We start from the raw sequence: 24,065 nt of genomic DNA, 5'->3' as shown, positions 1-24,065 counted from the left end.
GTGTATTTAAGCAATAACCGATGATGTGGTGTGGTATATTATAGCAATAACCCACGCCTGGGTGTGGGTAATGCTGGATTTACCCACGGTTCCAAACAAAGCCAACCATGGGTAAATACAGCATTACCCACACCCAGAAGTGGGTTATTGCTATTATACCATGACATTATTTAAGAAAAGAAACTATTACTTTTCTTAAATAATGGCATAGTATAATGCCTGTTTGCTGCCCTTCCGCAGATGTTTGGCATCCGCGGCAGTTCTGATGTACTGCGCGCCTGCGCAGTACATCAGAGCTGTGGGAAAAAGCAACGGAAAAAGCAAGATCTCCGTTGCTTTTTTTTTAGTGTTTCACTATGTTAAATGGGTTTAACATAGCGAGACAGCTTTAAAATAAGCAACGGAGATGTCCGTTGCTTATTTTAAAACTGTCTCACTATGTTAAACTCATTTAACATAGCGAAACACTAAAAAAAAGCAGCAGAGATGTTGCTTTCTCCGTTGCTTTTTTTTAAAACCTGTCTCGCTATGTTAAATGGGTTTAGCATAGCGAGACAGCTTTAAAATAAGCAACGGAGATTTCCGTTGCTTATTTTAAAGCTGTCTCGCTATGTTAAACCCATTTAACATAGCAAGACAGTGTTTTAAAAAGAGAGTTATACTAATGGAAAAAAGTCCAGGCGACCGGACCTTTTTCCATTAGTATAACTCGATTTACAATGGGCACGCTGGCCAATCAGCGTGCACGTTTTGGAATAATAATGGGGGGTCATGGTATAATAAAGATTTACCCACAGTTGGCGTGGTTTAATCATGAGGGCGAAGCCTGAGTGATTAAATAAAGCCAACCGTGAGTAAATTTCAATATACCATAACCACGGAGTCAGTTACTGCTATCATACAATGATATTATTTAAGAAAAAAATATTTACTTTTCTTAAATAATGTCTTTGTATAACGGTGCTTTACTGTTCTTCCCCTGGTGGTGGTATACTACTTCCCTGTGTTGATGTACTGTGCATGCATATGGGGCTTACGTTCCTACGCATAACCAGTACATCAATGCTTTGAAACGGAAGCAATGGAGAAAAGAATGTTTCCATTGCTCCGGTTTTTTTTTTTTCTTTTTTTTTTTTTTATTTATTAAAAAAACATTTTTGGACAGTTTATACCAACGGAAATAGTCTGGGTGACTGGACCTTTTTCCATTGGTATATTGTAGGATTTACAATGTGTGCACGTTTTGGAATATTAATGGGGGGGGGGTCATTGTATAATTGTAAATTATCCATGATCACTAGAAATCATTTGCTCTGCCCTACAAAGGTAAATTGTGAAGACCTTGTACAAAAATACTAAAGGAAAAAAGTGACTAACGGGACTACATTTAGTATTTGTGGTAGTCTTTTCAGTGGGCAGCAGAATGAACACACTTACCCATGGATTTTAAATTTCCAAAGGAAAGAAGGCATTTTTTTAAAACTGAGTTGCCATACTGAGATATATGTTCATATATGGCAGGAAGATGCCAATGGGTAAGTATATTGGTAGTAAAGGAGGTGAGCAGGTGGGAGGAAGAAGATTACTTGGTAAACAGGAAAGTTAGAGGAAGTGAGGTAAGGGCAAAGTGGGGAGGTTATAAACAGCCAGGACTGTAGAAGGTCTGGTCTGCTTGGTGTGGTTATATGGAGCATGCCCATCCCACCCTCCCCTTTTTTGTTTAAGTTTTAATTTAGCAAATTGTAGTAATTGTTTTTTGGGGGGGTATAAGAGGAGCTGCCTCATTAAGGGCACCCCTCTTTTACCCTTTCTTTCTTTGGATGTTTTGTTTTACTTAGTGATATGTTGCCCTGGGTTTGCATGGATGGTACAATGGGTGGCTGGTTTAACTCTGCTCTTTAGTAATTCTGTTTGGTGAGTAGTTCAGGACTGTCATAATCATAAGAATATTTAGTATGGATTCTGTCATAATCATAAGAATATTTAGTATGGATTCTTACTATAATTGTGTCTCAATGTTATGCTAATAAACTGGTTGCATTGGCTATTTGGTCTGATTTATTGCATTGGGCCAATAGTATATAGACAGATATGTTTGTTTACTTTAAGGTAAATGTGACTAAGCTAATTATCTTGCTGTTGGTATCACTGGTTATTTTTGTATTTTTCATGCATGTTTTTCTTTCTATTGTGGACACTCTGTACACATGCACATATGTATATAAGTGTCACATAAATAAAATCACATTCTGCAATCTGGCCATGTATTAAAATAAAGTATAGCTTGTGAATCAGTAAGAAATCCACAATTCTCAAGATATATTCCAAAGCTGTTTTTATAGTTATAGACATTTTCTGGTACAGGGAATGCAAGCAAGAGAGTTATATGAAAACACAGCTCAAGTTTCACTTGATGTTTTAACAGTTAACTATGATTTGATCTCAGAGAACTGATACCCGGACACAGAATGAGTTGGTATCAAAGGTGTGTAACTTTTGTGGAACAGTAATTATAAGTTCCAAAAACGTGGAATGTACAGTGGAGAAGGATGACAACAGTCATAAGTGACCGATGGATTCCTAGATTGTAGCCCCCTAAAAATCAGACTGACAAAAATTCCCTGTATGCTACAATAAGAATAGATCTTTGTAAAATTATTTTAACAAAAATAATATAACTTTTGGGTTTAATCACCTACAAGTTTCCCTTTTTAGCTAGATTTTCAAACTATCCCATCTCACTGTGTATTTCATTGCTTGTTTTATTCCTTCAAAGATTGATATGAAAGTAGTGTGAGACTCCCATGTAAATGTAGCACTGGAGCTTTGCATGTTCTTTCTTCAGTTATTCTAACCTAGAAACCCAGTAGTGAAAGTTTATTTGTGCTAAACAAATATACAATGCTGTGCCACACACTGTAGCAACAAATTAAATATACTCTGAGAAACTTATGTAAGCTATTAGAATTATGAAAAAACAAGGGAACAGAAATTATATATGAAATCCCCATGCAGGGGGTAGTGGAGTGGGGAGACGATTTATTGTTACAATGACCTCTCCTGAAAAAATGTACTGTCATGGTAACTATCTTATACAGCTGTGCTACTATCTTTGGGAAGGGTCACTGTAGTAGTAAATCATAACACTTGGGTAGACTGTCACACAGTTCTTGATTCTCTGGCGATGACAGTTCCATAATCCCCATTAGCACAGCCATGTCACAACACGTCCTACACTGCTAAACTATGCTTTCAACTTTTAATGCTTTGTGAATATGTGGAATGTACTCCATGTGGCAGCTTCTAAGATATCTTTTGCAGAAGCACTTATAAAGTAAGTTACTGAAGTTGCTACTGCTGTATTGGAATGTGCACTAACAATAACTTGAAGGAGTTTATTGTAGTTATCTTAGTAAAATGCAGTAAAGTGGGCTAGACGCTTTGACAAGATTGTTTGGCAAGAAGCAGGCCTTCACTTCCTTCCTTGAATGAAGTGAAAAGTTAACCTGATTTCCAGAAGGACTTTGTTTTGCTAATCTGTCTGCAAACAGATAGAAGATACTGTTCTTCACTGGGATAGTTTGAATAGAAATCTGAGGCCTGACTGGATTGGGTGATAGATATGGCCAAGACAACTCTAGGCATGAATGAGGGTTTTTTTCCTTAAAGACACAATTGCTTATAAAAATATATATAGGCTGGATTGCACAAAAATGTTTATAACACTGAAATATTCTTCCTGAGGACATCTCGGAAAGTAGACTTTGTAAGAAAAAGACGTAATGCGCACTGAATCAGCTGATTCAAAGAGGGATAGAATAAGCTTCTGCTATGTGATGTTTATATTCTTTGGAGGAGAGCTTTGTCTTCTTATAGGCCTTAAAAGGAAAACACACCTAAGCAAGACCATACATGACAAACTTGTTGCTGTCTGTAGAAAATGTAGCACACAAGTAGAACCTGCAGGAAAACGTACATTGATGAAGAAATTTGTGAGGTCTGATTCAAACTGAAGGCTGAAACAATCCAAGATTCCTAGAAGCTGACAATTTATTGCATCTAGATCTACTGTGGAGGTCCAAAAAGCATTTTTTTTTCTGTTCCAGTATTATCAGTTTCTCTTAGTTGGTTACATGGTTTCCTATAGGATATGTGATATTCGACTGGTAAATGAGTCACAGTTAGGAATCAATATTCTGTCCTCCAAGCTGAAAGATTCACACTTTAAGTTAGGGTGCAGCATTTTGCTCCTCTGCTTTTAATGAGTGTTTGTGTAGGGCAGGAGCCATAAAGGGGGGTGTTAAAAACTTTATCAACAGAGAGCACCATGGTTGTCTTGGCCCATGGAAGATGTACAGTAGAGAGATGAAGATTGCACTGAATTGTCCATTGACTAATCCGAAGTTTCTTCAATACCTCCCCCTGTCTCCTCCATCATTTGTATACTTAACATGTTACTATGGAATTTTTTATATTGTTTTGAAAATGTCCTGGTAGGAGCTTGCCATGAATTCTGTCAATGCTCTGTAGACTGCTTTTATTCCTCTCAGGCTGATGTGAAGAGTCCTTTCTTGTAGAAATGTACTGCCTTGAACCTAAATATTTTTTGAATTTGGATCTTCAAAATAAACTCAAAATTCAGTTGTGAGCTGTTGACACACTGAGGATTTATCAGATATATGCCATTGCATTGGTAGACTGTATCTACCCACTAGAAAAAAAATCTTTTTTATTGAATGTGGATGTGGAAACATTATTCTAGAGAATATGAACAATGATTACAGATATTTATGAGGGTCCGGTGAACTCTTCCTATGCAGTCTTGATAAGGTGTTATATGCAAGAAGACATCTAGCCAGAGCTGTTGGATACTGACTTGTTGTAAAAGTCATTACATCTTGAATTTCCATTTGTTTTTCATGAAGCAGAAAGTTGTTCATCTGAAATTAGTCTACAAAAGCTCCTAGAAAGGATTCTGACATTACAGGGGTCAGGTATATCTTTCTGAAATTGTGAAATCCCCAAAAAATGTACCAAAAAAAGAATGATATACAGATGTGCTACAACATTTTTCCTGGACTTTAGGTACTAGCAGGCAAGCATCGTAGTAAGAAAAAGTTGTAATGTTTTATTTACTGAGATATGCAAACACAGGGCTAAACATTTAGTAATAATGACAACATAGGTAACCTGCGACCACTGAATCCATCACAGTTCAGCTTTGTTAAAAGAAGTCCATGCCTATTAAATCTGGTGGATGTTTTTGAGAGGGTCATCAAAACATTGGAGGATGGTAAGACTGTGCAGTCAGCTTACCTTAACCTGGCCAAGGCTTTTGATACAATACCCCATTCAGGCATTATAGACAAGCTCACTAATTTAGGTATAAACCCTTTTATCACCCACTGGATAGCCAACTGGCTCACTGATAGGACCCAAAAGGTCAAAATAGGTGAGTCCACCCCCATCAAGTGGCCAGTCATTAGCAGAGTCCCCCAGGACTCGGTACTGGGCCTGGTCCTTTTTGGCATCTATTTCTCTGAAAGTGAATGCTGAAGGTTTATGGCTGACTAAGTTTGCACATGATTGCAAGCTGGGGGTTATCACTGACTACCCTGCAAACACAAACATTCTTAACAAATAATGCCAAAGCCATGGTCTTAAACTCAGTGCTAAGAAGTGCATAATTGTACCCGTTCAGAAGTCAGCCATCCCATCTAATTATCATGTTGATAATACGCCCCTAAGAGTCGACCCAGTGGTCAGGGATCTGGGTATTTACATAGACAGTAGCCTTACCTTCATTCACTACATGGCCACAGGGGTGAAGAAATCCTTTTATGTTGTACAAATTAAAAGTAAGAGCATGGCCTCTAGGTCCAAAGAAGTCAATATCCCACTGTACTCTGCCCTTATTAGATGAATCATAGAGTGCAATGCTCCCTTCGGTACGTATCTGACCAGGCATATGCAGCAACTAGAGCGACCTCAGAGGTTTCTTACAAAAAGAGTACAAGACATAGCAAACATACCTTATGCAGATTGCCTTAAAGCCCTTTCCCTCTATTCAGTTTCCTATTGATTGCTGAGGGTTGATCTATACCCGGCTTACAAGGAATCCACAAACCCCACACTTATGAATCTCCTGCATATTTGTAAGTCAAACAGTACCAGAAATACAATGTCTAGGGACCTGAATTTTGTCAGTGACAAACAGAACAAGCTGGAGAGACAGATATGTGCCCAGAGACTGCCCTTCCTAAGGAATAGGCTTCCCATCCGTGTGAAGCTGAGTTTGTCTATTAACTAGTTTAAATGCAATGTAGACCAGGAGTGGGGAAAAGGGAATTTACACTGGGCCTGGCACCCATGTGCCTTATAAACAGAGGTAGCTAATAAATGCCTGACCCTAAATGTCCTGTTTGGATACAGGACATCATTATTCTTTCAGGAAAACTTGGCTAAGTTTAGAAAGGTCCCCTAGGTCATTCACCTAGTAACAATCTATGAATCTATGACTCTATGAATCTATGACAGAGCTAAAAACTGAGTGTAATAATGAGCTGTCTGGAATATCAAGAACCATCTATGAGAAGACTTTCCTGGGATGAGTAGCTATGTATATTCCATGTCTAATCTTGTCATAGTGGTTCTTTTTTATATGAATGTAAGAATTTCTTTTGACACTAGCATTCTTAATTTCTTTATCGGGATAAATGTTTTTAGATCTGATGAGTATAGACTGGTCTTAGAGCACAAAAAGCCTGGGATAGAACCCTGGCCTTATTTAGCAGTGGGTACTCCTTGGACTTTAAAATCACAAAATGCAGCACAGGCACTTGGTTGTCAAACAGAACATGCCTCTAGTAATCCAAAGTAAATTTTATTCACAAAAAATAAGTGCTTTCATTTTGAAAAACCAGAACTTTTATCAGATAGTATAGCACCCACAGAACATTTAAAATTCTGAGTAGTCACATGACAACTTTCTGCCAAAAAAAAAACTTTTAAATGTGATTTTAAGGTGTATCTTTTATTTTTTCTTGTACTCCTTATACTTGCCTTTTTACCCAGAAGCTGTTTCATAAGTAACAAAGCCTGTATGACTTGATGTAGAGAGGTGTGAGGAACAGAATATGACAGAGGTCTCTGTAGAAATTCTGTTGTGGAACCATGAACTATCGCATATAAAGCCCATTCGTCTTTAGACACTGGCTCCCATGCAGGCAGGCAGTCTTAAGTTGCTTCCTGGAGGCATGGAATCATGTGCAGGGGAGGAGCAAAGGATGTAGTTTTCTGGAAAATCTTTCTGATATTTCCCTTTCTACTTGAAACCTGAACTTGTGACTGATAAAGACTCTTTCTGCTTGTGTCTCTTGCTTTGAGGTTGCTGGATAGGCATATGTCTGTGGTGAAATGGGCTTTAGGAGGTGAGGCAATTCCTTGCAAACCGTGGAGGGGGATGTGAAATCTGTGTTTAAATGAGGATCTTCTGTTTTTCTTTTCTTTTCCTGACTTGTACTGATGTCATCTGTTGAATGACTGAAGAGTAATTTGTCAGTAACTGGTTCATCCAAGAAATGTTTCTAACATCCTCAGGACGATTTATTGTCCTGAGCCTAGCATAACAGCTATCAAACAAGGTTATGAAGACTGGCTGCGACATAAAGCTGACAATGAAGTCAATGGAGCTCCTGTAGATGTTGTTCGGAGGGGTGGCCTTGTACAAACAAGATCAAAGAATGTAAGGGTAAGTACTTTAGTTATCTATAAGCTCCCTACACTAATTAAACACCACTATTGCACACTCTCTTATAATGAAGTCCACACATTTCTCAATCCCCATCTCTGTCCCAGTCTTTCTCTCTTCCACCCTCTTATTTCTTCTATCACTATCTTCCTGCTTTCACAACCCCATACTTATGCCCATCCCATCTCCCACTCTCTTACCCTCACCCTCACCAGCAATCCTCTAGTTACTTTTTCATTGCACCCTCTCTCTTCCCCATCTCCTCAACAACCCATTTCAAAGTGAAAATCATTCTTCCTACCCCTCTACAAAATAAACACAAACCAAAATACATCAGAACCTATTCTCACACACACACACACACACACACGCACACACTAAAACAACTTCCTCCTTAACCTACTCTGCTCTGGTGACATTCACCCTAATCCCGACCCATCCACTTACTCCAACACTCAAGGTAGTAGTGTTGCTTTCAGTACTCCAACATTACCTCCTCCTCAATCCAACATGTCATCCCCTACTACCTCATCTAACAGCCATAACCCCCCACCTTCCACACCATTAACAATAATCTCACTCAATATACAAAGTGTCACAAACAAAATAAGTCAGCTTCATTCCCTGATCTCCCATCATACCCCTGACATTCTCACCTTGTCAAAAATATGGCTAAAACCACATATCTTTGACTCAGAAATCCTTGCCCCCTAGCTGTAATATTATCCGACTCGATTGTCAATCGAAAAATGGGGGTGGCGTAGCCATTCTTTACTTAGAACAACTCTCACTCTACTCTTCTCCCACACCCCCTCCAAACTTTGACAATGCTGAAATCCTCCTAGTTAACTGCAAGCTTAATAAACATAAGAACCTTACTATTGCTGCCATCTACATCCCCCCTGGAAGCAACATACCTATCCTAGAACACGTTCTCTCCTGGATATCTGAAAACATTACCTATGAGACTGCTATCCTTGGTGATGTTAATACTGACTGGGCAACTATATGTTCCTCCCCCCCTTACCAGCATCAATCTGTACAGCTTCTCACAATTCATAACATCCCCAACTCGCTATAATAAAAATAATAATACTGGCTCTATCCTCGACCAGATTCTCACCACTAATCCAAACTATTACCATGACTACAGTACTCTTGCAGACTCTCTCAGTGACCACCTTTCCACCCTAGTGCACAGAACTTCTCCTCAACTCCATAGACAACACCTCTACAAAGACTGTCGTAAACTCTCTACCTTCAATCCTGACACTTTCAATAATCTACTCTCCTTCTTTAACTGGTTCTTCCTATATGACCTCCCCCTAGGTGATGCTGTCTACAAATTCAATGAAATGTTCCTTAATACCTTAATACCTTAAACACACTTGCCCCCATCAGAAAAATAAGACTCAAATCTCACTTCTCCCCCTAGTTAATGCCATCCACTCATAATCTCATGTCACAAAGAGACAAACCCTGGCAGAACTGGAAAAGATCAAAGCAACCTACCCACCTTCAAAAATATAGAGAGCTTAGAAACCTCACTAAGAAATACATAAGACAAGGAGAAAAGGCAATACTGTAGTAAACTTCTCAACAATCCCAACTCTAATCCCAAACAATTCAGCAACACAATTAATAGGCTCCTCCACCCAGGTAAACCCACAACACACAGTCCTTCTCCTGATAGCTCAGACTTCAATAATGCCTCATTACTTAACACCTTCTTCATCAACTCAATAAAGAATCTTACTAAACGTAAACACTGAAAACCTTACTTATCTGAACCCAGTGCTACCCCAGCTACCCAAACCTTCATTCTTAAACCTATTCCTACTACCTATATCAGATCCCTACTCTCTAAACTGAAGCCTTGCTCTCCATCTGCTGATAACCTACCCCCACATTTCCTCAAAATTGCCGCAAATTCTATTGCTTACCCCATCTCCATTCTTATTAACTGCTCCATCCAAGAAAACACTGTACCAAAAATCTGGAAGAAATTCTATGTTACACTTCTTCATAAGGCAGGTACTTCTACAGACCCCTCCAACTATCATCCCATCACTATCCTATTCCCACTCTCTAAAATAATGAAAAAATGTATCCATAAACAAATAATGGAACATCTCTTACAAGAAAACCTTCTAACCCCAACACAACATGGCTTTCGCCCCCATCACAGTACCTCCACTGCACTCATCACCTTCACACAAACCATTGGCAAGGCTCATGATGACAAAAAATTGGTCTCCTCTCTCTTGCTAGACTTATCAAAAGCTTTTGACACTGTCTCTCATAACCTGCTACTATTAAAACTTAATGACCTTAATCTCTCCCAAACTACCATTCTCTGGTTCTCTAGCTATCTCTCCAATAGATTCCAATCTGTCAGATGGCAATCTGCATCCTCTACATTCCTTCCTGTACATACAGGGGTATCCCAAGGCTCCATACTTGGGCCCCTCCTATTTAACATTTTTTACAATAATCTCTATGCATCCTGCCCCCACTCTTCTCTAATCCAATACGTCTACGACTCTACCATCATATCATGCTCTGATAATCTTTCTCACCTCCTATCCATTACTCAAAACTCTCTTCAATCTGTAGAACAATGGCTCACTGATAACGAGCTCCTACTTAAGCCAAAAAAAAAACTTATTTTTCTCCCTAAAACCCTACAACACTGCAAAAACTCCTTCTTAGTCATATCACTCAACAATACTACAATCTCAGTAGAAAGCCATACCAAACTCCTTGATGTAGTTATTGATCAACTTAAATTCCATACTCATATTCTACAGACTATCAAAAGAAACCATCAAAAACTTGGACTGTTATATAGAAATAAGAAATACCTGATGAAAGATACAAAACCCTCCCTTGCCCAAGCTTTTCTCCTGCCTACTCTATTCTACACCTTACCTATTCTCACTAATCTCCAATCCAACCTCATGAACAAACTTGAAGCCACTTACAATAAAATTGCCAGGTTCACTGCCAATTTATGCTACAGATCTCATCACTGCCCTGCCATAAAAAAATCTTTCATGGCCAGAAGTACATAATCAACTCCTAATTCTTCAACTCCACCTCACATACTCAGTCCTAACAAATGCCACCCACTGCCTTGCTCTCTCTACCTTAATTATCCCCTACACTCCTAAACGCTGTCTCCGCAACTCAGACCAAAATCTCCTTGCAGTCAATAAACCTACAAAACAAATTGGTAAACTTCAAATAAAGTCACTCTGTCTCAAACACCTGGAATAAAATTCCCCTGGACCTCATATCTTTCAGTAACAACTTTATTTTACATAAAAAAAAAAAAAAAACTAAAAGACCACATGCTAAATGAGTAGACCTGCCCCTGTCCTACCCTCACCTGACCTTTGACTGCCCAACTTCCTCTCTCCCCCTGTTTCTGTATTTTGCTAACTGAAACTTGTCTAAGAATATAAATAAATGAGTTTTGTATACAAGGAAAATGTAAACATTACATGTAATATGTACAAGGAAATTTTATTCATTACATGTTAGTACTAGACCAGTCTTGCAATTATTGCCATCCAAATTAATTTGCTCATGCTACTTTCTAAATCACTGAAGAAAAAAAATGTATTTTTTATTTACTTAAGAACTGGCTATTATGTCTGAATTTAGTACTTGCTAGCTAAATGATTGCACTTGTAATTTTTACTGTTAAGTGAATTGTATAACTATTTTCTTTATTTGGCTTATGTTCTAGAGCATTTCTCCTTGGGTCTCTGCTGAAAAAGGGCTTTTGGCCCAGCAGATTAACCCGGTCAACAAATAAATAAATATGCATTTCTACAAAGATAAGCTGAATTTATAAGTCTGGCTCAGTATATTTTAAAAGCAAACTGTTCCCGGTTTACTACATTGCTGTTTCAGTCAGTAAAGAATATTTTCAAAGAATTTTACAAGTTGAACAGAGAAACCAGGCATGGGTGTCTTCTTTTCCCTTTATTTGCTTTATATGACGTGACATTGGAAAAGAAAATAAGGGACTCATAAATTCAAGGATGTAACTGGCTTGGTATTCAAGAAGAGTTAGCTTTATTTGCAGATATTATTTTGTACATGATCAATCCAGAAAGGACATTTCAGTATTGTGGAATATTCTGAGACCATTTTGTATCTTTTTGCGGATATAAAACTAATGAAGATAAAAAAGGCTATTGTTATAAGCTATGTACCTACACGTGAATTGGTTCATATTTATGAGAACATGACAAGATGAAGTATTCAAGTTTATGGATTAAAAAGGCTTGTGTTATGCCAGCTTAAGGATATATGAAAATGTGCAAAAATTGAGAAACTGGAAGCTTATAATTATGGATAGTATGATGCAAACAATAGAACTGTTTTAGTTCCTTTAGCTTTCTGTATAGGTTAGGTATATTTTTATCAACTAGAGAAGTTGTGGAGAATAATTAGTAAAGAGTTCAAGGAATTTATTTGGGAGGGGAAGAGGATAAGATTAAAATGGGATAAATTAATCTCCAATAGAACAAAATGGTTTAGGGTTACCTGATTTGAATCAATACTTTAGAGCTCTGCAGTTAAAGCTCATATACATGACACAAGCAGAAGCTTATAAATCAAAGTGGAAACAGAAGGCAAGTTCAAGAACTAAAGAAAGATTGGGATTTTGGATGCGGGTCCTTAATGAGAATAACAATTGTAAAGAATATTTGTAAAGTGACAAAGTGTTCCAGGAACTAGGCCACATCAGAATGGAGAAAGGAGAGTTTACCAATAGAGATGAGTCCAAGTAGAAGTACAGAAAATAAGCAAGAGGGTATTGAGTTTACTGGAGAAAATTAGCAAAAGAACCAAGGTACTGGGAGCAAGTAACTAAAAAAGGAAAGGTGACAGTGGGATGAGGTCAAACAGAAGTTAGGACTGCAGGTTAGAGAGTGCCTTCTGTACCAGAAATTAATAATGAGTATAAGCAAAGAAAAAAGGATAGGGGACTGGTAAGTGGAAAAAAATATCTCTAGCAGAGTTTTAATGGAGACTGGAACATACGTTACTGTTAAAGATAATCAATATGAGATATAAAATATTGAGTGATAACCAAGAATCATTCAAGGGAGGTTAGAAAAAATTGGTAAGAGAGAGTTGAAGTAAAATAACAACTAAACCAACAACTTCAAGAACAGATAAAGTCTACCAAAGCCATATTTGAGGTAAATTTGGTTTCTCAGGCCAAGGAAAACCACAAGGCATTCTTTAGCAATGTCTACAACCTCAAAGGCAATACACAATTGTGTGCAGAGCTCATTGTTAATAGGGTCACCTATACTGAACCAGAAATTATAGCAAACCTACTGGCAGATTTAGCTTTAACTTTTCCCCACTCTCCCTCTCAACCTCACCTCGGGAAATACCATCAAATATGACCACCCCCACTATCACTAGTGAACAGGGCTCACTGCTGTCTCTCTATCAAAGGCCAAGAAGACAGCATTGATAAGCCAAAGCAATATCACAGGCTGCCTACTAAGAAGCATGAAACATGACCTAACAGGCCCCCTGGAATTGCTATTTAACTCTAGCCTCCAAACAAGATTCATGCCTCAGGAATGGAGAACAGCAAAAGCCATCCCTCTGTACAAAGGTGGGCCATCAACAAACCCTGGAAACAATAGACACATAAGTCTCACTAGTCTTATATGTAAAGCCATGGAAAGAATTATTATGGAAATGATCAATAATGACATGGGAAACTTCCAAACAGTGGGCCCAACCCAGTTTGGTTTTGTCAAGGGCAGGTCATGCCTACTAAACCTGGTGGACTTTGAGAAGAGAAGGTCACCAAAGCAATGGATAAAGGCAAAATGGTTCACACTGCCTACCTTGATCTGGCTAAGGAATTTGACACAGTACCTCACTTGGGGGTTGTTGACAAACTCTAGAGGTTAGGTATGAACCCTTATGTCACCTAGTGGATAGCCAGCTGTCTCACAGACAGGACTTGTGAAGTTAGAATTGAAGAGTCCACCTCTACAAAGAGGACAGTCACAAGTGGAGTCCCTCAGTGATCAATTTTGGGACCGCTGCTTTTTGGCATTTACTTCTCTGAAGTCAAAGCCAATGTCAAGGGCCTCTGGCTGACTAAATTTGCAGATGATTTCAGATTAGGACCAGTGATAGAATACACCACTGACACTAATGTTCTCCAGGAAGGGCTGACAGACAAATAACTTCTGTCAGGACCATGGACTAAAACTGAATGTCAGGAAATGCATAATAGTTTCCTTCAGGAAGTCCTCTACCCCTAGTAAATATATTGACAGCACATCCCTAACAATTGACCCAGCAGTCAGAGACTTGGACACACACACACACACACACACACACACACACACACACACACACACACACACACACACACACACACACACACACATACACACATACACACATACACACATACACACACACACAGATTTAGCCTTTGCCAATCATGTGTCTACATTAGTGAGGAAATTGTTCTGTGTTATGCAACTTACAAAATAAAAGTTGCGTCTAGGTCCAAGGAGACCATTGTTCCACTGTATTCAGCATTCATCAGACCTGTTATTGAGTCCAGTGCTCCCTTTGGTATGTACCTAACCAAGCATATCCAACAACTTGAATGGCCACAGAGAATCCTCACTAAAAGTATACAGGAAATAAGTAACATGTCGTATGCAGACCGCCTCAAAGCCCTATCCCCTGTATTCTGTCTCCTACAATATGTCGAGTGGAGATCTATGCCTGGCATACAAGGCATTATCAGACCCCACCCTGAAGGACTTCTTGCACATCTTCAAAAAAGCAGCACCAGTATTACCCATTCTAAAGACTTAAACCTTTCCCGTGATATAAATAAAATCTGCTGGAGAAACAGGCATATTTCCCAGAGACTACCCATTCTCTGGAACAGGCTCCCCATCCATTTGAAGCAGAGATCCTCTTTAACCCAATTCATGTGTAACTTGGACAACTGGATGGGGAACAGGGAATTCATCCCCAGTTTGGCACCTGTGTTTCTGATGGACCCAGGTAGCTTGTAAATATTTAATCTCCTAAGCCCCTGGTTACACTTATCTATGGTACCAGAATTTGTCAGTGTTTTGGGATGCATGTCTAGGCTTAGTAAGACCCTTGTGGTTGTTATTGTAGTGCACACCTATGAGCCTATGCAGGGCAGTATACACAGGAACAATGTGCGGAAATCTGTATGTCTCCTGATCTCTGCCTAACATACAAAGCTATGTCAAACCCAGAGCTATTGGACATTCTCCACTTAAATAAATCCCAATCCCACCGAGCTACATGCTCTAGGGACCTAAACATTGTCACTGCAATAAACAGAACATGCTGGAGGGATAGACTCCTGTCCCAGACACTTCCCATACTCTGGAACAAACTACCTATCTATATCAAACAAAGCTCCTCATTAGCACTCTTCAAGAAAAATCTTGATGATTGGATGGAAAATAGGAAATTCACCCTGGGGATCACCTCTGTGGCTCTGCTCAACAGGGGCACAGGAAAATAATTTTATTGGGTGGCGAAAGCCAGGGTACCTTTTTGGCTAGGCTTATATAGGCCCTAGGGCCAATAGCCTAGTACCTTCCTATGAACCTATGAACCTATATCTTCTCAGAAGAATGCCAAACATGGCTGACCTGCAAGATGCATCCTAAAACGTATAAGTAAATTCAGTACATGGATACTATTTTAACAGCTGTGGCATTCCGGATTATCTTTATTTGTCAAAAACTGGCAGTTTTTGTATATGTTCTTCAACTTGCCCCAGAACAGACCATTTTAATGTTGTCACATGGGCTATATAACTGAATGTTTTTACAGTTAAAGTACTGTATGTACCTTGTTCATATATGGCCACCAACCTCAATTCCCTCCAAAAAAAGAGTGGTTAGAAATAGTCTTTTTAGAACATATGGTTGAAGAAAGACATATAGAAAGATATACTTTCTAATAGTTAGAAAGGTCCTGCCAGATGGGTTCTATAGAACCTATCTACTGTTTAGGATTACAGTTCAAGTGTCAGTGTACACGTACCTGACCTTTATGACACCCTGGAAAATTTGAAATATAGGAGGGATAATATACCTTCATTGTGGTAGATACATCATTGTCATATATCTATTATTTGAGGAAGAGGTGTTTTCAACAGGCCATATAAAAAAATTGTCGTTCACAATTTTTGCAAATGTTATTCTCTCTAAAGAAGACTCAGATGATGGAGAAAATATATCCTTATGGTCCAAATCAAGAAATGTAAGGCTTTCAGTCTGCACCATATAAATATCTTCTTCTTCTTCATAGGATAAAAGAGAACAGTTTTTTTTTTCTCTTTCCTGTTTTGACTTTAGAGGTAACAATACAAAGTGACTTTAGATGTAACCAGTGAAAGTTCCCGAGGATGAGGATGAAGACTGAAAATGGTTGCTGCTGTTGTATGGCTGCACCTTGGATGACTTTAAAATATTCTTGGAAAAAAAATATTCAGTAACTTGGGGGACCAGTACAAAATTGCTTGTGTTATGTCTTTGAGGAAACAAACCTGTTTGGCAGTCACTGGTTTAGTTTTTTTCCACAATCATGCATTCTGTAACAGTCTGAAGAAATTAAACTGTAAAATAATTCTTGCAGGCTCTTTTGAAAGTAAAGTCTGTGTACATTAATGAATGACTGGGAACCTCACTGGGGAGCCATAATAGTGTAGGTGCCCATCTCTGTTGATCTGGTAAAGGACATACATTACATTTTCAAACAATGTTTCTTTAGACTTTTCAGACTTTTTGGTTTTTCCCATTTTAACTTTGCTTTCATCTCTATTCTGTCTCTCTCTCCATATTGTAAATTTTATGTTAAAGTACTTTTTCACTTTAGAATGTTTTTTTAAGAGAATTCTAAAACTTCTCAGCCAGAAAGAAAGGAAGGTACTGTCAAATACCTCAGTGCAGTTACTTTGTTAATTTTTTTGTACAAGTACTTTAATACTGTTTAGTAAAGCAGGCAGTTTTTGTATCAATATTTGGTTTTAGTTTGTCAATGACTGATTTAAGGGAAGAAAGTAATACTACTATATTACATCAAACTGCATGATGTCTAAATGTAATAGCATGTACATTTCTGCACAAAACCCATTACCTCAAGCATACATAACATACAAATATGTACTATGGGAGAACTGGAATTAACACAAATATGTAAGAATTTATTTATTTATTTATTTTTGCGGAGGCCATGTGGGGGGTTTGACCCAGTATTGCCTTACTTAAATATTCTTACTGTAAGTTTTTTTTTTTTTCCCAGCCGTGAGAAAGTGTGATCATTCTTAAAACATTAAAAGTAGTGGTCTTTGTTTCTCCATTACCTGTTGATCTCAATGGAGGATTAAAATCAACATTTTGAGCTGAAATGCATCACCTGCATTAAGTAACAAGCAACCATATTGTGAACAAACAACAGTTTGAGCCAACATGTTCAAATTAAATACAGAAGTCAAAATCTTATGGAAAAGAAATCTCTCTCATGACACTGACGGACTAGAAATGCAGATTGTAAGAAGAAAAGGCAACTACTTTGGAGGCATTAAAACAGTTTCCTTACAGGGAAAAGTAACAGCTCAGAAATTCTACCCAAACCAAAGGAAACAGAAGATACCTAAAGCCAAGTGTCATGATTTACTATTACAATAACCTGTTCTGAGGATCAAACCTTTTCACATTTTCATGACAAATCTTTTACCATGTGTCTTTGTTCACCATTATAAACAAGTTGCCCTATAAGTCAGTATAACTCTCGAGTCATTTTCAAAATGTATTCTAAAGAAAAATTAATATTTGTTTCAGTGTTGTGTTAATAAAGGGTGGAATGTGCATTCTGTATTTACAGCTTGCTGACCAGGTTAATCCCATTAAGCCAGTTGCCTCTTTTTGGAGAGACATGAGAAATCACTGAAATGTATTACTGAAAGGAGCGACCACAAACACTATTTATGGGGCAGCCCCAAATGGGGTATATAGGAGAGCTAGAATTCTGAGCACATATATAGTGCAAGTTAATACTGTATGCCAACATGCAGTGAACTTACCCCTTTGGTAAATGCTTGGATTGTAGACATATACCAAGATCTAGTACGTTTTCTACAACATATGTCATTTAATTGTCACTTTTTGTAATCAATTTTTTATATACCGGCAAAACAAAAAGATGTTTTCGAAAGTAGAATTCTGCTGCATTGGCTAATTATGTCATAGATGTGGCCAACAAAAATAAATGTTCAGATTTAAATAGTAAGTTTATTATCCATTTAAATTTGATACTGAACAGTGAAAAATCCTTGTAGTTCCAAACTACATAAAAATAGTTTAGGAAGATAACATATGAGCCACCGAAAAGTTGCAATAGCAAGAGATTGTTAAAGCAGAGTATATGAAAAAGGCAAATTCTATTCATGGCAAACAAGAGACGTGGATTGGGTTGTACTGTTGGAGCTCATTTATCTAGACTAAGCAGGCTTTTGAATAACTCATTAGTAAAAAATCTTATTATGCTGGCCAGTTTGTCAATGTCCCACAAAACACTCTACATCTGTGGAATGTAACTAACCAATAAGCTTCAGACATTTCTGTGAATGTGACTGACCAATTAACTTCAGACATTACTCTGGAATGTGACTGACCAATTAGCTTCAGACATTACATTATTTAATCTGGAGCATAACACATATTTTTATCCATTATTTAAAACCAGCTACATGGACAGCCTGTGTACCCCAAGTTCAACTAGAAGCTCAGGAGCTCCTTTAACTGCCTGTGGTAAAAGGGAGAGGCTACTGCTCATGAGTGCATTATTCTTGGTAGAATCCCCAGTAGTACATGGAGGTGTTTGTCTATATGGGGGGACAGGGCAAATTAATCATGTCGAACTGAGGTGTGATGTGCATCATAATGGCCCACTGCATGTTCATCTCTTGGACTTGAGTGAGCATGTGTGAGTGCTAATGTTAAACAGAAAACACCTGAACCACCCCAATGGCTGTCAAATTGATGGCCTCACATGATCAACTGTCACTCTGGTGATGGGGTAGCAAACTGGCTGTTTGACTGAGAGAGAGTTTAACGGGAGGCAGGCCATGGGAGCAATACAATAGCAAAAAAGTTTTATGCATGACTGAATACATACAGCTGTTTCATTGTTATTTGTCCTGGGGCCCTTTCCTCATGTTACAGTTGGGCAAGTGGTTAAGTTATATATATATAACTTTAATTTTAATCATTTCCAAAATAAGTCATATTTTCTTTTATTAGGTGAAGAACCTCAGCTAGAAAGAGCTGAACCACCAACTCGAGTCAGACTTGAAGGTAAAGTATGCATAATTATAAATTATTAATATAACCTATGCATAGAATGCCATTTGCAAGCATTTTACATCTCATTTTGCAAGAGCCCTTTTCATTCTTAGCTACTTAGAAGAGTTAGTGGATCTGGAGGTCCTAAAGCAAAGCTAGATAACAAACTGACTCACTCAGGATCTGTATGTTTATGCAATAACTTGAGAAATAAATGTTTTTGATATGTCATGAAACTTTTATCTGTTGTCTGCATCTGTTTCACCTCTTTAATATCAGACAGACATATTGCAAAGTACAAATGTTAGTATTTTACAGAACACTTCTGGAAAGGGATGCCTGCATGCCCAAAGGTGTTCTGCTTCCCAAATGATCTAACCTTGACTTGCAAATGGTAGCACACTAGTGATTTCACGATACACAAATTATAACATACTGGTGATTTCACAAGACACATAAATGTCAACACAATAGTGATATGACAAGATGCACAAAGCAGTGATATTCCTGTGCCACTTCTTTATGAACTGATTAACTGGGAATGACATTTAAACTGGAAATGTAAGCAGTTCTCATTTTTTTCTGTCTGATTCAAATGCAAAACTTGCTAAGATAGTTGCAATGAAAGTCTACTTAACTGGGAGACTGTTCAGAGGAGAAAGGTAATGTTGGTGCCTAAGCCCAAAAACATCAGAAAGATTGACTGCAAACTATAACAATTTATTAATGGCATGGAAAAAGCAGCAGGCATCTGGAATTGTAGAAGAATATGGCGCACACATAAATTGAAGAAACTGTCAACAAGAGACAGACTGCACCTCAAACTAAGGTAGGGACTGAAAATATATGCAAAACAGTAGTACCTTTAAACTGGATTGGAAGGAAAGAGAAAAATCAGTGGTATTCTTGGACATTAATTGTAGTGCAGAAATATCATTAAACAGGGCATGCTAAAAGGACTGAGATAGAGTGATGACAGTGGAAAGGGAAATGAAGAAAAAGGGGTTGCATCCAGAATAGAGAAAATGCATGCTTGCCAATTTATGCCACATAATTTCCAAAGCTTGGCTGTAATACAGGTAGTAAGCTAAGCATGGTGATGGATGAAGGAGAGATGGTTATAGTAACAGGAATTTAAATGTATATGAATTAACACAGGGAGAAGGGCATGCAAGTGCCAGGACAGAAGCTTTATATAAAGGGCAGTATCAGTATGGACGGGGAGAGGGGTAATACTTTATTTCATGGAGGTTCTAAAGTTCCAAAAGCTGAATAAAAGCGATCTGAAGACTAAATAAAATTTAGCACGTTAGCAGTAAAAATATAAGGCAGATGAACTGATACCACATGGAAATCACCAAACATGAGAAATCAGGATGACAAGAGACTCATAGGAAGTATGACCTAAAAAGCACTATGTCTGTCAAAGGCAGCCTCATGTCCTTCTTCAGTTATGGCCGAAGGCTTAAACATAATGCCCATATCTGTGTAGAATGAATTCATAATTTGCCTATATAGCCAGCATATTAGCAGACAAATTTAATCCAAAGTTCCACCTCTGGTAACTCCCCCAAAGATCTCCACTGTGCAAGCCCTCAGGGCTCTCTGTGGTCAGAAGCACTAGTTAACATTTGGACTAATAATGTACCGGCGTTCCTTCTTTTTAGTTTAAAATACTGTCTTTCTGACCCACTCCTTGATCAGTTTAATGAAAGTTTTCTCATCCAGGTTTGCATCTGAGACATGGAGAGCTGCTGTGGTCATCCATTTTCACAAAGAAGGCTCTTGTACTGAGCCATGCAACTATAGGTTCATAGGTAAGTACAAGGCTATCGGCCCTAGGGCCTATATAAGCCTAGCCAAAAGAGGTTCCCTGGCTTTTGCCACCCAAGAAAATTATTTTCCTGTGCCCCTGTCGAGCAGAGCCACAGACGTGATCCCCGGAGAGAATTTCCTGTTTACCATCCAATTGTCAAGATGTCTCTTAAAGAGGGATAATGAAGAGCTTTGCTTAACATGAATGGGTAGTCTGTTCCAGAGCATGGGAAGTCTCTGAGACAGGAAACCTTCCCTCCAGCATGTTCTGTTTATTGTGGTGACAAGGTTTAGGTCCCTGGTGCATGTGGCCCAGAGAGATTGCGATTTCTTTAAGTGTAGCATGTTCATCATATGTGGGTTAGACATGCCTTTTTATGTTAAGCAGAGGTTGCCTCTGAGTAGGCGATATGTGACAGAGTAGAGCTGGAGTTTTTTGAGATGGTCTGCGTATGGCATGTGTTTGAGGTCGGTAATCCTCTTAGTGAGGTATTTCTGTGGCCTTTCTAGTTGTTGTAGATGTCTTGTGATGTACATGCCAAATGGGGCATTGTACTCTATAATGGGTCTGATGAGGGATGAATAGAGAGGAATGATGACCTCTCTTTTTCTGGAGGAGAATCCCTTTGTGATGAGGTGTGCCACGTAGAAGGATTTCCTGACTACTGTGGCAACGTGATTATCAAAGGAGAGACTACTGTCTACCTGTGTCCCAAGCTCTCTTATCACACTTTTGGTGTTTAGTAGGCTACTGTCTATGTGGTAGTTCATGGGTACAGTGTTTTTCCCAAAGGGGATTCATAGGTTCATAGGTTCATAGGTTAGTACTAAGCTAACTGCTCTTGCGAGCCATTTTAAGCCTAGCCAATTATGTTATTATATCCATGGTAATGCCAGTTAGGACTGACATAGTTATGAGAAACCTAAAACCAGTATGAGTTCTAAATTTGTAATCTCCCAGTGTACAGGCATAACTGTTTAATATATACTTACATATATTACAGGACCAGCACTTTGGTGAACCCAACTTATTATATGGGGGAAACACTTTTTTGTTATACTCTACATGATTTTTTAAATTAGGCCCCATTTAAAAGTAAAGGATGAGGAACATGCAATCATATTTGTAAAGGTATCTGTCTATAATGAAGACCAGTTCTTCCTAATAATGGTAGTTATAGCACTGCAGTCATTTTTGTTAATACCTTTTTTCTTGGAAAGTCACTTCTATTAGAATCAGTACTAGCAATATCATTTTCTGCTATTCCCAGAATCAGAGTACTAATACCATTATTGCATTTTGAAATAATTCCATTGTGTAATTCATTGAGCATAGAACTAGGGTATGTTCTATCTTAAAACATATTTTTAAGTTTAAATAATTCATTTAAAAATACATATTCATCCATAGCCATATGAGCCTGTCTTACCATCTGGCCCTTAATATGGCTTGTCTTCTGTTGGTAAGGATGAAAGCTATTGTAATATAAGATGAACTTAGAATAAGTTGGTTTATAATAAATGTTGGATTGAAAAGCCTCATTATCCTTATATAAAGTAATGTCCAAATTATTTACGCTTGCAAAATTAACATGTAAATTAAATTTTAAAAATCATTTGTATTAATATATGTAATAAACTCATCTATTAGTTCAGTAGGACCCTTCAAAAATATATATGCTATCCAAAAATGTATGTGGTGTTTCTAGTACCTGGCATATGCAGAATTGAAGACATACACTTTCTCCAGAACCAAAAAAAGTTATTGGAAAAAAAATGGGGGCACATAGTGTTCCCATGGCAACACTTGAATTTTGGTGATAGTATTTACCTTCAAAATAAATAAAATTATTCTTTAAAATGAATTCCATAAATAACTTAATCAACTAAATAACTGTGCTTGTTAAGCTTTACTTACCAAATAAAGCTTTGCTGAACCAAGATAATCCTAGATCGAGAGGTATTACTGTAAAAAAGTCAATAACATTGGTTGTCATGAATACTAAGTCAGGTGAATACAGTTCAGGTGAAATGCTACATGAAAAATGCCACTAATTCTTAAGTAAATATGTATATTTGGAACAAAAGCATTTTAACTTCCTCTCTACAGAGATTGCTAATGGATGGGTCTTAGACACACCTCCATTCACAATAGGTCATAGAGGAGGATTGTTTATGTTTTTATGTACTTTTGGAATCCCACATATACAAGGAATTTTCTCTCTCTCCACTTCCAAAAGCTTATAAAGTTCTGGAGTAATATTACATTGCAACAACAAATCATATATGCAATGCTGACTTCCATAAAGGAACTAATATTTGTATACATCCCTGTTACTTAGCAGGCAAAACATTTTTTTATTATTATTATAGTCCACCTAATCCATGATAAACAAGCCTCCCCCTTTATCAGGTTTCTTGAAACACTGTTGTCCAGTACTAGTTAATTTTTCAAGTAGGGTTGTTTCATTTTTTGATACGTTAAAATAAGGAGTAAAGGATTGTTTTTATGGTTTATTAGTCTTATATAAAAGTACTGAAGAAAAACCCAAGCAGACTTAGTCACAGAATAACTCAAATTGTATTTATGACAAACACTTTTGTCTACCAACTGGACTAAATGAGATCAGCTTTCTGATAATAGCTTTACCCATGGAAAACTAAGTATATGCTTCATGAAAACAAAGGATTGTAAATCATGATTGACAATCTCATGCATAGTAATGAGTACTTTTTTAGAAGACGAATTGACATCTGATGTTTTGGAATGTTTATTACTGTTGCTTTTAATTTTAAGTTTAAAAGTTTTTATTTTTCATTATCCTCAAATAACAAGGAAGTGAAAGCAGTCAGCTATCTAATCTCCTATCTGCTGTGGTTTATGTACTTGTCTGTCCTGTGACTCACTCTTGGTATACACAGGGTTCTTGGATATGAGGCAAATTTACCATAGCCATTGGTGATCTTTGTTGTTTGATTTCCATTTTTTTGTCTGTAATTTCATACTACGCATGATTTTACCATTCTGGCTTTTTAGTGTGTGGGCTCCTGACCTTTGCTGACTGTTTTTCTGTGAAGTATTAGGGCAA

General features: G+C 37.8%; 1 protein-coding gene across 1 annotated transcript in view; it reads left to right on the top strand.

Annotated features, from left to right (window-relative positions):
• LOC122805622 (thioredoxin domain-containing protein 6-like) overlaps positions 1-24,065 on the top strand; it is a 563,041-nt gene that overhangs the window by 480,724 nt on the left and 58,252 nt on the right. The window contains exon 17 of the mRNA XM_044075878.1: positions 19,120-19,173. Coding sequence (XP_043931813.1) covers positions 19,120-19,173 — 54 coding nt within the window. The remainder of the gene's footprint in view (positions 1-19,119; positions 19,174-24,065) is intronic.

This window comes from Protopterus annectens, chromosome 6.part1 (assembly GCF_019279795.1).
Source record: "Protopterus annectens isolate FY-2018-M chromosome 6.part1, PAN1.0, whole genome shotgun sequence".
Taxonomy (NCBI): Eukaryota; Metazoa; Chordata; order Ceratodontiformes; family Protopteridae; genus Protopterus; species Protopterus annectens.
The sequence above is the reverse complement of the archived record's forward strand: the minus strand, read 5'-3'. Positions and strand labels throughout refer to the sequence as shown.